The following is a 17029-nucleotide window of genomic DNA, read 5'->3' on the forward strand; positions in this document are numbered from 1 at the left end:
CAAAAGAAGAAAAATACACACACATCCAAGATAGAATGCATAAAACAAATATTTAGACCACTCTAAAGTAATCACATAATTGTAAACCACATGTCACGGCATTCTAGAAACCTTATATTATTTTTAATACTGAAATTTTAAATTACCTCTTCCACAAAGCTGTCTTTCTTCTCCAGCATTTCTCTTAGTGTCTGAAGAATTTTGATGCACAGTTTTTCTTCTTTCTCCATGAGCTTCTTTGTATGATTAATCAACCTTAAAGCGAAACATTAAACCTTAACAAGGGCAGTGATTTCAAGTTATATACACACATCATATGCTAGAAGGAGAAAAAGCTGCATTTTATTTAAGAATATGAAGTAACCCAGAAGCATGTTTTCAAAACTATACTTCTGTTTACACATTTTGTAAGAGTAACAAAAAATCCTTTTGTTTTCTGAGTAGGAGGCAGGTGGCACCGGTGACAGAGAGCCAGATAAAGGAGAGGAATGAGAAGGGGAGAGACGATGGGGGCATATGACAGGAAAACAGGCTAAGAAGAATACAGAAGTGCCACAGCCAGCCTGCCCAGTGACGACACAGGACACACAGAAGAGGAAGAAGAGCAGATCACAGGCCTCAGAAATGTACAGACTGGCTAATACCCGGGTATGATACTTTTAAATGACATCTACTGCATACTAAAGGAGTAGCCCACAGCGAAAGTTATTATAACCTCCGTCACAACAGTGATCTCCTTTTAGTCTTAAGGTGCTGCCTATTCCTGTGGTCGGAGCCAGCAGGCACACAGGGTAAGGGCTCAGGAGCTCTCTTTGCAAGGAAAGTGAAGCCTGCCTCTCTCAAACCTCCACCCTGGATTCTTTCACATCAGTCTTCAGATACATGGAAACAGTTTTGATGGTTTGATGGACAATGGAAATTTCTTTTGAGGTCTTTTTTTTCTCTCAGAACATTTTTATTTTCTTTAACTGTTATTCTGCATAATATTTTGTGTCCAATAATACAAGTCATTTTCAGTAAAATAACTTGATCTTCAGTAAAACAAAATTTCAGGTGATTCAATTTAATTATTTGAGGAACATATTCTAACATGGGTTTTAGGCCTTTCATATGCTTTTCAGATTTTTGTTAAGTCTCAAGAGAGTAAAAAGCAGAAACACCGCAGGCTGTCTCAGCGTGGAGCAGCAGCGGACCCTCAGACTGGATTCACTTACTTGGACATGAAAGCACCGCATCTAATTCTTGCATCACTGCCCTCGGGGAAGAGCAGCTCAGGACTGTACAGTACATCAACCAACACGGAGAACTCCGCCTGCATCATCGGGCTGAACTGCTGCTCCAAGGAGGCCACTACATCCTACAACACAGAGCACCAGAGAAGCCACATGAAGACCTCAGTCAGATTTCACTGTTGAGAGATCTGGCAAACCTGAGAAATACCAATCAGGAATGCGATCTAGGAATTCTAGAAAAGATGGCCACATGTCCTTGGTGTCAAATATCTGTGTTTGCATAGTCTGGATTTATGTATAAATACTTCCTGGGTCTTTGGTATGATTCTGGCTTTCCAAGGATGTAACAGGAAACCAGGAGAGCCGCTGTACGAACTCTAAAGTGTCTTTGATTGCAATACAAACAGCCAGGAACTAGTGATTTCTTCCAAAGTAATAATTTATAGATATATTATTTGAGGCACATTAATACTACACAGCGTTCAGTGACATTCATTGGCGATTTCAAATTATACTTAGTGATAGACTCTTGGTCACCTAAGAACCTTTCTGCCCCATTCCTTGCTAAGTGTTGTTTCTGAATCTGACAGCAACATCCCCAGAGAGATGAGCCCCCTCCGCTCAGTCCACTTGATTCCTTTAAGCCAGCCATGGGCATTTTTAGCAATTGGTCTCAGCATGATTGTATAATATCATCCCAACCAATGAGATATCAAGTGAAATCTGCTAAGCAAGTGAGGTGTGTGTTGGAGGGCAGAGAGATTCTTTCAAAACACCTATCTTGAAGGCAGCTTGAGGGTATGAATCCAAATGCAAGGTAGCTGTCATGTGACCTTGGATTACCAGTCTGAAACTGACAGCCAACATGGAGCTCTAGGGGCCTGGCCTATCAAGGTGCTGACTCAGCCAATTTAGAAAAAGCCACCCAGGTTTCCGCTATGTAAACACAAAGCCTTTAGTGCTTAAGCTACTTTTAGTTAAGTATTGCCACAGTTAAAAGCTGGAAGCATCCAAACTGACGTATTTCTATATTTAACTGTAAATGACAATACTTTCCTGAGCAGTCTTTAATAGTTAAAGCATCCTCTTTTCATTTCTAAACTGTTAGGAGACAAAAATAAATCTTCTCACATTAAGCAACAATTTATTCACCCACAGTGGTGGCAGCTTGTACTAAGCAGAAAACTTCTGCTTATTCTCAGCTACAGAAGCTCAATGGGAGTTACCACCCTCTTGAGTTCTAAAGGACAGTTTTCAAGTGTGAAGGCATCTTTAACCCTGTGTTTCCGTTTCCAGCCAAAGTGACCCTTTCTCCTCCAACTATTCTCAATGAGCTTTCTGCGAAACTCCTGGTAACAGCCAAAAGAGACTACCAGGAAGGGAATAACATAAAGGAGAAAACTAGATATTCTACCAAGATAGGAAGAGCTCATGCTTATGAAATATGACCATGTGTGTTCAGAGAAATGAACTGAAATGCACCTCTTTTAAAATATTGAATCTTTATGTACTGAACAAATGGTACCATGGCTGTTCTGATGGGAACTGTTTTTCCTTCTTATTTTGATCCTAGGCCAGCTGTGTAATTTAAGTCTTTATTTTTCCACATGAAAGGATGGGATGATAACATAAGCAATCACTTGCTGTGACTATTAAAGATGCCCAGAAGAGCGATTCAGTTGTCTTCAGTGTTAGTGGTCGTAACTGTTGAGCCTCAGTGAGCTGAGCTCTTCACTCTGCTGCTACAAACAGTGGTTACTTTTCTATATCCATCTCACAGATCCAACTCCATGATTTTAACACCCCACATTAATATTTCTACATTGACTTCTTTCTATACTTGCCCACACTCACACATCCAACTACTGAACTGGCAGTAGGTATCTCAGACTTAAAATTCCTAAAAGAAACTTCCTAGGTTCAACCCTCTCCCGACCTCTTTTTTCCTATATTAACAAATGATATAATCATATCAGAGTCATCCTTGATTCCTCTTTCCATTGCTCGATTCATTCATACATCCAGCCTGTAGGCCCTGAACCAAATATTACCAAAATGCATCCATGTCCAAAATTCATTACTACTGTTACCTTCCTTTTAGCAAAGCCGTCACCACCTTTTGCCTGAATTAAAGCAAAACAACCTAACCAGATGTACTGCTTCCATGTCTGGACCCCAGCCACGATATCAGAACACAGTAAATCCTATGGGGTCATTAACAATAACAAGCAACTTTTACCCGGGAAATAGGCATTTTAAGAAGCCAGTGGTAATAGGGAATTTTCAAGGTAAGCTTGGCCCCATTGAGAATTGTATTTTCAACCATAGTTTCTTCAGGAAACACACATTTTTAAAACAGGAACCTAGAAAGTATTAATGCCACTGCATGCTGTCATTGTACCTGTAACTTTTCGATAATATTCCTATAATCCCAAGCGGGCCCTCCAAGGGCTTCCTTAAAGCGTGGTCCAGAGCGAGCAGAAAGCCTCCAGCCCATCGCTGCTCTCTGTACCATATTTGAATGGCTCTTCATGAAAAGCGTATTGACTTGACTGTCCAAATCCACTGGAATGGCTATTCCACGATTTTTTGCTGAAAAAGAAAGATTTAAAATATTTCCCTCTTAATTTGACCAAAGTTTCTGACACATTATTCAAATAGTCTTAGGAACACAGAACAAATAAAAAAGAAAAAAATTAAATCTTCAAACTCTGCCATTAAATTGTTTGATGTAACCTCAATAGCCTTTAACCTGAAAGTATTTCAATTCTTCAGACCAATTACTGAACTGGCCTCTGGTAGAAAACCAGAAAGAAAACACATCATGGAAATTAAAAGGTAATCACACATGTTCATACACAAGTAAACATTTCAACAGTAAACATTCAAGAAGTTATCTGATTGCTCAGTGACTAATGTGGAAACGCACTTCATATAGCATTAATGTGGAAAACACTGTAAAATGACCGTGCGGATTTTTACTTTTGCAGATTCCAAAGAAAATAAAAAAGAAGAGCGACAACACACAGTAAAATCCTATCAATTTATTCACTGACTTCATCAGTGTTTGTGTGCATGTGTGTGTGTGTCCATGTGTAACATGCACAAAATTGTATGCAATATAGCATCTAAGCATAGAAATAAAAAGTTTTAGAGTGTAAAAAATCTGCATTGGAGGATGCCACATAGGTGTATATCTTTTTTCCCAATGATTCACTGAAATTTGTATTGTAACAAATTAATGTCACAAAACCAGAGAAAACTGGACGTGCTTGCCACAAGGAAGGCAAGAAAGCTTGGGCATCGTTGTGGGACAGGATGAGGATGGAACCAGTCTATCAAAGAAGGAAGAGAAGAAACTTCCCCACAAGACATTCAAGTTAGAACAGGTCTTTGAAGGCACGGCCAACCATTTCAAGGTGTGTCGCGGAGCCTGGGAAGCCACCAGGCCACTCATCAAAGAATCACAGCTGAAGAACAGGAAAGGCAAAGCCCTCCTCCCTCGGACTAGCATAAACAAAGCAGCTGGCAGAGGCAGTTTTTACCCAGAGGATAAAGTTAGAAGAAATTACAATACCTGTCTGGAAAGAATGCCAAATGAAAGGGTTAGGACTTGACAAGGAAGGAGAAGAGAGCCTGAAGTAACTCCAAAGATCATCAGATAGAGGTTTTGCAAAAAGGAGAAGGCAGAAAAGAAAGTTCCAACAGAGAAAGAAAATATATCAAAGACTAACTCCTGAGCAAAGACTCCTGTATTTTAACAGCTGCTGGTATTCTCTGTCTATCCTTAACTATGCGCACGCACACACACACACACACGCGCGCACACACACACACACACACACACACACACACAAAGGGAAAGTCAGCATGTCATTTGTGCAGTCCCACCTCACAGAACTCCAGGTCAGTCCTGTCATGTATACAAGGATTCTAGTAGAAAAACAAACCCTCTAAGCTGCCGTGAAGACCCACGCCAGTAATTACAGACCTCCACCTTTATGAATGCACTCTCAGGGATCACAAAGAAAGCCAATCTCAGTGAACCCCAATGGAAAACAGATGATTTGAAGAAGAGCAAAGAGTATGTCGATAATTCCAATTATTGTCCTCAGAGAATCTGAGTATATACTGCATCCACAAAAGTAGAAAACCAGAAAGAAAAAACATCATGGAAATTAAAAGGTAATCACACATGTTTATGCACAAGTCAACACTTCAAAAGGTAGGTGAAACAGAAAAGGACAGGAATAAAGTTGGTAAGCTGGAAAAGGAAATCAAGGAAACTTCTAAAATACAAAGCATGAAAAACATCAAAAGGGAAAATAAACCAGAGATTAGAAAGTAGGTCATGTGGAGCCAGGAAGTCATACACTAACAAATACAAGTTGCAGAAAGAAGTAACAGACCTAATGGATGGGAAGAAAGGATTAAGAAATTTCCTTGAGTTGAAGGCAGGTGTAAGTTTCTAAACTGAAAGGGCCTATTGTGTTATAAAGAGCATTAAGTAAACATTTTGCTTATTTAGAATGGAACTCTAGAATGCTATTACAGGTTGAATTATACCCTTCCAAAGTAGCTTGAAGTTTTAATCAGCAATACCCATGAATATGATTGCATTTTAGGAGTCATTTCTTTGAAGATGTAAGCAGGTTGAATTAAAGTCATACTGAGTTAGCCTGGGCCCTAATCTAATTTGACTAGTGTCATTGTAAGAAAAGAAGCCCAGAGCTGCACATACAGGAAAAATATAATGTGAAGATGAAGGAAGGGAATAGGTTTATGCAGCTGCAAGTCATGAAATACCAACCACTGTCAGAACCACCAGATGCTAAGTGACAAGCACCAACCAGGTGCTTCCCTGGATCCTTCAGAGAACACATTGCCACCAATACCTCAATTTCAGACTTCTAATCTCTAGCTATAAGCCAGTGCATGCGATAATTTGTTATGGCCAGTCATACAAGAATATCAAAAAACATTGAAAACATTCTAGAATCTTTAAAGACTCCAACATTTTTCTCTGAACTCCTTTAAAAAATTACTTCAAAAAATGAGAAAGGAATCCAAGAAAATGTCAACTTAAATATAAGAAACTGTGGCAACTGACTATGAACATGAGGAAGAACACAAAGCTGGGAATAAATGAAAAGACATTCATTTGATATTAATAGGAAATTCTCTTCCAAGTGAAAAAGCTTTAATAGCATAGCACTACACGTTTGTCTCAAATGGTCATACAGTGAGAAATGAATATGCAATGTAATTTGTAAGTTGCAATAATTGATTTGTAATGTTCATCAGTGTGTAAGACATTTGATTATATTTCAAAAATATAATACAGATATCACAAGTAATAATGGAAAGTCATTAATTTGATAAAAATGAAGTATGCTCATTTGCTTATTTTTCGCAGTGTGAAAAATATGACATTATTTAGAGCTGTTCAACCAAGAAATAGCAATATAAAGATCAAATTTAGAGTCCTAATGATAGTCAACAGAAAACACATTTCAAATGAATGAAAACAGGGAAGGAATCAATACAACTAAACTGGGTAGAGATAAGCACACAATCTGGTTTGCTGTTTATAATGGAAAGACACTAGTGAAAATTCTCCAACACTAAGATACCGCAAAACTCTTTCGAAAATGGACTGTTCTCACTAACAACACAAAAACAAGTACAAATACATTGAAAACTCAAACAGAAGTTTCTAGGGTACTAATAGTTCTAAGACAGCTTTAAACAAGCTATTGCACTACTGCCTGGATTTCCCTACTGAATGGTTTCCTAATATTCCTGATAAATATATATATATATATTTTTCATTTTTTCTGAAACTTATGTCTACTATGTCTTTCACATGCAGTCACTCATTTCCATGCCTGTCCCATCTGAGGGACAGATGGCCTCTGCACTGCCAAACAGCAGATAGTTTTGTAAGTACTTGATCCTGCACCACGATTAAACCCTGGTGAGACTTTCTTCCTTCTCTGGCTGATTCATTCATAAGCTATGTTTGCTCTGAACATTTGCAAAAATCAAACAGAAGAGCTGGGGGTGTGGCCCAGTGGTACAGCACTTGCCTCATAGGCTCATGGACCTTAATTTCATCCTCAGCAACTGGGTGGGGGTAGGACGTGATCCTCAAACATAAGTCAGTACTGTCGCTGTGATTTTCTAAGCAACAAAGACTTAAAACTTCAGTGTTGTTCACAACCTATTACAATTATCATATTTTACTAAAGTTTAAGCCAGCAGAGGATGGTATTGGGAAGTATCTCCCTTTTATAAAGGAATCAGATACATTAGATGGAATGGGCCACCAAATAAATATGCATAGGAACCAAATAAATACTCAGTGAGAGTTTTTAGAATGATACCAGTGGAAATTTATTTCAATGGCCACGCCTCTGTTAATAATGTGACCCTTTGCTAATGAAATCAAGAAAATCTCCCTCACTCTAAAATTCTCCTGTAAACTGCAGCCACTACATATTCCTTTATGGACAACACCATGGACAAGCCAGGCTGAAGATAACCCCTCATGAACAATTTTAATTGGTGCTATCTAGCTTCCTTAATTAGCATAAATTGTACAATATAAATGAGCCAGATAAACTATAGTACTCTTTCCTACCTAAAGGTAAACTCTAGCCAATAGCCAAATCAACATTTCGAGGCAATTAAAGACAATTATGCAATTGAGGAAGAGTATTTGACTTAAATAGGTCACCTGGGTAGGTAATAATTAGCCTTTTTTAAGAATATGAAACTCTAAAGCTAGTCTGAAAAAGATTCTCTGCATTTCCAAAATATTATAAATATTAACCTGAAATCAAAATTGACGCCAATTTAACTTCCTGAATATTGTTTAAAAATTCAAACCAATACATAAACCAGAGGAAAAATTTGTAATTAGCTAGAGAAAAAAAAACATTATTGTACAAGAACATTAATCACTAGATCAGTTATTTTTCATTCATTAAGTACAAAAATATGATCCAAACTGTGCTTACTTTCATTAAACTAAGAACTCCAGGATACGTACTAGGCAGAAATGTGGACTATGACACATTCTTGGGATCAGCGGTAAGAAAAAGCTATGAATTTACTGCAGCCCGCCATCCTCCAGGCCAGTAGCATTAACTCTAACTGTGTGCGACCATAAAAGAGGTCACGTGTGGAAGTTTAAAATGTTAAGAATTATTCTTATTTCACTGGTGAGTTAAAGTACACCTGAGACACTGCCTTGTTAAAGACACACTGTCAGAAGCTGAGAACAAGCAGTTCTTAACAACTAATGTGAGAAAGGAGGGCTGCTATCAATGCACTTATCTTTGGTAGAGCTCTAGCTAGAGATAACTAGTTCTCTAAAATGAGTTATCTTTATTCGCAGGTATTTTTATTATGAGGCTGACCTTCTAATTAGACTTATAAATCCTGAAAATGCTCTGTAAATGACAAGACTTCACAGTGATGCTAAGATATAATCAAAATCTATTTCTAATTATTATTCATTAAATATTGCACATCATGTGAAAGATTTTAATTAGATGGAATTACTGATGGTATCTGCCAGAGTGAAATCTCTGAGAACACACAGAATGCAGTGATAGGTGCCATGGGAAAAAGAAAATGCTGAAATAGATACACTGACAGGGGGAAAAGGCAACGGAAAGTGTAGGCACTAATTAGGAAACTTGGGTGGTTGTCAGGCGCTCTGCACGGTCCCATCAGAACTTCAGCGGCGGAAGACGAGGGTGCAAAAGCACATGGGGATTGTGGTACATTTTCTGTATCAAGTGCCCAGGATAAATCTGTACAGAAGCCCAAGCTTCTAAACAGGAAGTATGCTAAAGATACTAAATGCAAATTTCCTGTTTGGTACTGATGCTCAAATTAATTAATTAAATTATTTAATTAATCCTCAAATTGAAATGAAAACATATATTGTCTTATGGGTTATTCAAGACCTACTCTTGGAACCCCTGACTAGTCAATTGGAAAAAATAAAGTTGATTGTATACCATGCACCTTGTAAGAAAAATATATTCAAATTGCTCAAAGTTTTCAACTCAAGACAGAAAAAATAATTCATGAACATTCCCTGAAGGAATCGTAGACTGATCAAGGGTAAACAGAAGATAAAACTCAAACCACTTAAAATAAAAATATAAGTCAAAAATAAAATAAAAATTCAAATGACAGTTAAGAAAAAATTGTTCCAGGCAAAAAGCTCCCATCCTCAACATTTAAATCATCATGGATTACCATCTAAGAACTTTTTTAAAAACTAATTTCATCTTCTATACCCCTCAGAAGAAGGTGTAACAGTGGAGTATGAATCAATCACTTCTACAGATTCAACTCATTCAGAAGCACCTCAGCCTTTAAAAAGCTTGGGAGTTTAATCAGGAAAATCTAACAATACACATGGTAAATTCACAATTGAGCCCAAATTCGATTCTAAAAGCTTAAGATGTTTTACCAAAAATAATTCTTACAAATTATGCATTTGTCTCATATACAGTTTAACACTACCATTTTGGTACATATTTTGGTCAGACAAGTATAAAACAAAGAACATGTTTGTTTAAAGGGACTTGTGATGGCAGATCACAACTGCCTGCTATCCTGTCAGTTCAAAGAGGTTCACATCCTAGTTCAAGCCCTGTCTACCTGTCCCACCTGGAGCCAAGTTGCCTGACTAGCCTTACATCATGTCTCCATTTGAAAACTGGACTAAGAATTATGCCCACATCATAGAGTTCCCCAGATTAACACTCAAGTCAGGTCTGCTGCCCTTAGCAGCTAAGTCCTAATCTGGTGGTTGCTTTTTTGCTGATTTTTAACACCTTTTATATTTGACACAAATATGGAAGAGAATGAAGTACTTTTGATAATGATAAGATGAACTGTGCTAAAGTTGAGAGCTCTTTACAAATCACAATGTGCTATGTCAATGTGACTATAATTGTTTGCATTTACAGGAATGTTTACCAATTCATAAAACGCAGCAAAAATTAGCTTTCAAAACACAGAGGACTCTCTTGACTTTAAATATGTACATTCTTTGTTCCCTTAATATTATAGCTTCTTACATATTTGAACTGTGCTAACTTTTAGTGTCTCTATGCATTTTTAAACAGTTGCTGAAACATGAAAATGTCTGTGTTTGAGTTGTAAAACTTCACAGAGATCCCTGTCCAGTCGGTGTTGGGCAAAGTTTATGGGAGGCCACTGTTTTGGACTGAGCTCCGGCCCTAGCCCTCAGCAGACCAGATCAAACCAGAAAGCAGTCATTCATTTATGCTAGTGCCACAAAATCAAACTCAACTCTGAATGGACCAGCTTCCCAAGCAAACAGGAGATTCACAGCCACCAATCAGAAAGAGGCCTGCTCTGCGGGACAAGGAGGCCCTCTGTCTTTATAAAGAAAATGACTCTGAAAGGGCCAATCTGCTTTTGGCTCCCTGTGTCTACAAAGCCTACCTTTTCCTCAGTTCAACAAAAAACTCATCCTCTGTTATAGAATGATGTGCCACCTGCTAGAATCACACACAAAAAGCCAAGGAGAGGTTGACACTAAACTCCTTGTAGCTTTGCCTTTTGACACTAGCAACTCAGTGTCACAGTTCTATTTATTTGTTGGAGCTTCCTTGGCATAAGACAAAAAGGGCAACATGATATCTAATAAGCTCCAAACTCAGAGAAACTTGAATTGTAAGTCCAACTCAACTACTTAAAATTGGACAAGTCACATAAAATGTCTATACCTATGTGTCATTATATGCACAATATCTAACCCATGGATTAATGGCAGTCAACAAACATGTAATAACCTGCTTATTCAGGACCTGACACTCCTAGGCCTGCGTGGTGAAAAATGCAGGCTTTGTTTCATAGTTTACATTTCAATGGAGGAAGAAATAAAAAGTAAGCACAAACAAGACACTTTCAAATAGTGATACGCATTAGGAGGAAAATATATAATAAAGGGCAGGAAAAGCTGAGCCACTACATATAGTGTTCTTGGACAGTTCACCAAGCACTTAGGTTTTCTGAGCTGAGATGTGATTGACAAGAGGAAAGCAGGAAATGACACTCCAAAGGATGAGGCTCCACTGGCGGGAATGGTATAAGCAAATGTCCTGAGGTGAGATGAGCCCAAGCCTGGTGGAGAGAAGAGACACGGAAGGTAGGACAGGGTGGGTTGAGCAGAGGTAGAGGATGGGGAAGGGAGCTAGGGAGAGGAGAGGAGGAAAGGAAGGACGGGTGAGGGAGGAACTTTGTCAGCAGTGTCAAAAGTACAAATCGCGAGTGTAGTCGTGAGTTTTACGCAGGCAAGCAAAATAACCTGCTTTGCCTGTGAAGATCTTGCTGCCAGCTGCCAGGGAATGGCTGGCAGTGGGGCAGGGTAGAAGTGGGAATGTGACAAGGAAACTCCACTACAATCCACATGTGGCAGCGAGGGACCTGAGCAAGGATGACTCGCGGAGAAAAGAAAACAGGGACTTTGGAAGTGGGAGGGATAGAATCTGTTGTCGCTCTTGGAAGAATAAGAATATTAATCCTAAAACAGTTATTACAGTAAACAGTTATTTAAAGTAAAATAGGACCTCTTGCAGTTTATTTGAAGATAACGCATCTTTACCAACTAAGTTTCCCAACCCAGAAATTGTGTATCTCTCCACTTACACAAACCTTTTATATTCCTCAATAAGGGATTTTAATTTCATTCTCTTATATTTCATAAGTTTATTCTTAGTATTTAATATACTTACTGTTGAAAATCCACTAAGTATAATATTTGTAATTGATTACACTGGTGAACTACATTACTAATCTATTAGGTTTAGTAATTTTCATTTGAACTTCCTTGGTTAAAACTGCTTTTAAATTTTATTCGAATAAAAAGTGGTGTCATCGTTTAATTTTGTTACTATGAAATCACATAGATCAGATTGCAGACAGAGGGAAAGATTAAAAAATTTATATGGTCATTAATTAGTTAAGTCATTTATTCATTTAGCACATATTTACTGAGCACATACTATTAACCTGGCCAAGTTATACAACTCAGATAATTCTCTGTTTCCTTAACTGTAAAATGTAAATAATCCAAGACTCTATCTAAGGACTAAATAAGATAACAAAACACACTATAAATGGCCCTTCCCAATGCCGTCAGAACCACAACAATCATCTAATCTTTTTTTTGTTTTTTAGTGGCACTAAGTCTGTATATCTTCTCCCTCCTCCCCTCAACCATTAACCTAAACATACACACACACAGATACATACACACTCACAGGAATCTGTGAAACATCGTAGTTCCTTTTCTTCATTCATTTGTAATTTCTCAAGTCTTCAGTGTAGAATAGGCCCTCAATAAATACTGATGGATTTCAAACAAAACTGGACCCTAAAATTCCCTCTAAAAGTCTTGTTGCCATAGGGATGCCTTCATAAGTCAGGCTGTTAATAAATCTCAATGAAATGTGAGATAACAATGAATTAAAGAGATTCCTCTAAAATCTTATTGAACTGCAAGTAAATGTGTTGCATGCAATATTACTTTTAAGTTTAGAAATCGGAATATATTCCCTTCCCAAAAGAGTCTACAGTACTCAGAATCACTTGCTGATCACTGCTTTTAAAACCATACATGTTTTCTTACAAAGTCACAAAATGGAAAGCTGTGTGTATTGCTACTGACCAAAAGCCTCGTTTCTTCAAGGGGTGCGTAACCAGGGCGCCCCGCACTTACCCACTTCAGCCAGTGTTCTGATACAGGATTCCACCGAAGCTTTCTGGGCTGGATTTGGCCAGGTGCAGTTGTAAATTCTGAAGGCAGACTGTAACAGCTGAATAAAAACTGGCTGATGTGTCTGTAAACACAAAGCAGGCAACTAGTGCTGCTACAATGGGCTACATTATCAGAAAAGTTCATCGCAGTAACACACAAGGAGTCTCCCAAGCGCCAGTGCTAATACACGCGCCATTCAGGGATTATTATTATATACCCACTTCGTGAGCAAAACCATAAAAACATTCTAGAAAACCCACCACTTGCATTTTAACTGTGTTCTTTGTCAAAAGACATGCCATTTCTTGAAGCAAAAGAAATGAATTTTAATACTTTTTATAAACTTTTGTTTATTCCCAAGCACAAACCCAGCAGATGTTTCTAGACTGGTTTGGTTATATATGATAGGTAAGTAGAATAGACAGACATTTTCAATTACAAAAAGACTTCCTGATTGCCTAACTATTGATTTAAAATGTTTCCCTAAAGAAACATTATCCAGGACCACAGAAATAAAAATAGTCAATGTGGAGATGATCAGTATCAACAATGAAGGATACTTCCATTACTCATATTTGTGGGAATCTTGGTCCAGGTCCCCCTGCCAACGTGGTACAACCCATAGATGTTCAAATTCCTCATATAAAATTGTGTAGCACCTTACGTATAACCTGTGTACATCCTTCCCTAGACTGTGTTTTAATATCTTTACATTACTTATAACACCTAACGCATTGTAAATGTTACATAAATCATGGTTATGCTGTAGTGTTTAAAACCTATACATGTCCAGTACAGATACAACTTTTTTCCATTATTTTTGACCCAAGATTGATTGGATGCACATATGAAAACCCAGTGAATACAGTAGGCTGGTTTTATGTACATCCTGAATTTCTCGGTGTATAGATGTACAGATGCATCCTTTACACAAACAAATTTGGATGATACAATAATGTAATGCTGTGGCTGGATAATACACCACAATCATTTTCCTTTTAAAACAAGATTTTTAGTTACTTTATAATAATCTACCCCATAGGTATATCATAATTAATTTAGTTGTTCCCCCACAGTGGATACTCAAAGTTGACAATTTTTAAGTATTAAAAATAACTGGATGAAAATATTCATATATATATATATATATATATATATATATCTGATCATTATTTTAGAATAAAATAACACTAACGTAGAACTATTGATTCAGAATGCCTGTCCATTTAAAGAATATACCATTATTTCAACAATTGACAAACGGTCAACAAACAGATCTGAAAAGTGTTTTTCTGCTTAGAGAGGAAATATAATTCAATTGGAAGAAGATGTCTATTTAAGCTAAAGTCTTTGGTAAACTCAGAAAGGGACACATGAGTAAAGAATATGACAGAACAGTGATCATCACAAATGTCAGATATGACTTCCTGACCAGATGAAAGATTTAGTATAACAAACATCATAGGTTTATTACTGACACAAAGAGGGAAAATTGGGACAAAATGCTTTGGTACGGTATTCGGTCCAGTTACCTGGAGGCTGGTACTGTTGTCTGAGAAAGGAGAATTGAAGAATCCGCTCACGATGTTCATGATGGACTCAGTAACACACTTCTCCAAGGAGATGTCTGCGTGCTTCCTGTCGGTTGTTGTGTTGCAAACCTGGAGAGACACGATACAGTATGTTTCACCACATCTTCACATTTATAACTCAGTTCTGGAACCGTCTAAATAATCATCCTGCAATAGCCCTCCATGGCAGTTTCTATGCTTTTCGATGTTGCTTTGAATAGAAACATTTCTTCCCCAAATCCACCGAACTGTATCATTTTGCAATAGCTTCTCCTTCAAGTCGGATGGCCACTCCAGGCAGGCTGAGAGTTCCTTCACTGACTTCCATCCTGGGGTTTGTCTTTTGCTACCTCCTCCCTTCTCTTGTGCACCAACCTCTCCCTCAGTCCCCAGGCAAACACCTTCCCACTTAAGGTGAGGACGTCAAAGAGGAAACAGGCATTAAAAGTACAAGGATGTGGTGAGCATAATTAATGGTGGTTTATGTATACAGGCATTTTCCCTTAAAAGAACTGGTCCTAATGGGACAGGGGAAAGATAAGAACTATCTGGAAAGGAAAATCGGAAAGAGAGAGTAGCCAAAGTCAAACCCTTTACTACAACTCTGTCTTCCTCCACACAGATGATCTGGGGAGCATGAAAGAGAACACGTGGGTACCTTTTTTTGGCAGCATAGGCAAAGGGACACAGCACCACACTGGAGCCAGGGAAGGGTCAGAAAAGGACAGCCCTGCTTTCCACTAGGATCTTTAGGTCTGAACAAATGAGGCACAAACTGGCCAGTTTACAAAAATATACATTTCAAAGCATGTCAGGGTAGTCTTTGAAAAACACACAGGAAATATGGAGATATAAAAGGAGACAAAGATGGGAAAGCAAGAGAGCAGAGGGTGTGGGAAGGGGCTGGAACACTGAGATGAGACAGTTCAAACGCTCGCAAAGCATGGTGGGTAAATATGGTGGCCATCTGTTCCAGATGTTCTTAGGCAATCCAAATTTTTATGTCACTTTTGTCTTTCCCATAAGGTGCTTAATCAAAAGAATAAGTAAACCTAATTTAATTTAATACTGCTTTAAAAATTTTCCCAAATTCATACAGGGAAAAGTTTCCTTCTTGAACCATGTGTTCCAGTGTTTCTGGCTTATAAAATAGATGAGTTGAAGCCAGTATTTGTAAAATGCTTCCCACTTGGGCAGTTCATCATTTCCTCATCTAGCATGACACCTACCTGCTGCTATTATTAAAACTAGCAGCTTTTCAGTATAATTAATATCATAGGGTTATTTTAAAGAATGATATACTTTTAAATAATTAAGTCAAGTGATGTAATTTAGCTGCTGCCACGACATGTAACAATGCCTGACACCTCTAAGATTTTCCACATAGCTTCTCCCCTTTGTTTACAGGGAATATGTTCCAAAACCCCCAGGGGATGCTTGAAACTATGGGTAGCACAAAAGCTTTTACAGTATATGCTTTTTCTTATACATGTGTATCTATGATAAATTTTAATCCATAAATTAGGCACAGTAAGAGACTACCAACAGTAACATGATAAGATGGAATGATTACAACAATGTACTATAATGAATGTTATGTGAAAATATTCTCTCTCTCTGAGTATCTTATTGTACTTCACCTTATTACTTAAAGAAAGCGCTTTATAATTTCTTTTTGGCATATCTGAATAGCCAATCTCCTGTTCTTACATGTTTGGGTGGTAATTAAGTAAAAGTTACACGAACATGATCACAGTGACAGCAGGGTACTATGATACCGGACAGGGTTTCCAAGTACCTAACAAGTAGACAGCATATACAGTGTGGATACATTGGAAAAAAGAGATGATTTATCACACAGACCCTGCAATGACTCGGGATAGTTCAAGATTTCATCACGGTTTTCAGAATGGCATGCCATGTAAAACTTACAGATTGCTTATTTCTGAAATTTTCCATTGACTGTCTTTTAATTTCTGACAACCTCAGATAACTGAAACTACAGAAAGTAAACCTGTAAGGAGACATGGCTATACATGTTCACAAAATGAATTAATCGATTAATTCGAAAAATGAAAGAAACACAAAGGACTGTTATTTTTGTTTCAGGTTCACTGTGGACCAGGTTAAATTTATGGGCCTCTGTAACCCAATATTAAAATTTAATTGTGATCCCAGAACTAACATAAGATTGATTTTCCCATGATGGATATGAATTAGGATTTAGTTCTTTTGAGTATCTTCCGAGCACTGGTTTTTACACTGAACTTTTCTGATATTAAGCCTAATACAGCCTTAAAGTTAAATAGGTAACTGATATTTCTGACATAACCAGCCCAAACAGCCACCTTCTTTATCCAGAGATACCTCATGCAATTGTATGGGGCTCTTGGGGATTAGTACAATATCAC

At 37.8% G+C, this 17029-nt stretch overlaps 1 protein-coding gene across 3 annotated transcripts in view; it reads right to left on the minus strand.

Moving 5' to 3' along the window:
- Itpr2 (inositol 1,4,5-trisphosphate receptor type 2) overlaps window positions 1–17029 on the minus strand; it is a 424566-nt gene that overhangs the window by 187865 nt on the left and 219672 nt on the right. For all 3 annotated transcript variants that reach the window (XR_010043892.1, XM_063238415.1, XM_063238414.1), the window contains exons 33-37: window positions 14580–14708; window positions 13009–13129; window positions 3634–3824; window positions 1215–1357; window positions 147–255 (exon numbers count right to left, since the gene is read on the minus strand). Coding sequence is in view for 2 of the 3 variants with exons in the window: in XM_063238415.1 (XP_063094485.1) it covers window positions 147–255; window positions 1215–1357; window positions 3634–3824; window positions 13009–13129; window positions 14580–14708 (693 nt within the window). In the remaining variant the exon portion in view is untranslated. The remainder of the gene's footprint in view (window positions 1–146; window positions 256–1214; window positions 1358–3633; window positions 3825–13008; window positions 13130–14579; window positions 14709–17029) is intronic.

This window comes from Cavia porcellus, unplaced genomic scaffold (genome assembly GCF_034190915.1).
Source record: "Cavia porcellus strain 051 isolate PalLab524CR breed Dunkin Hartley unplaced genomic scaffold, mCavPor4.1 scaffold_27, whole genome shotgun sequence".
NCBI classification, from domain to species: Eukaryota; Metazoa; Chordata; class Mammalia; order Rodentia; family Caviidae; genus Cavia; species Cavia porcellus.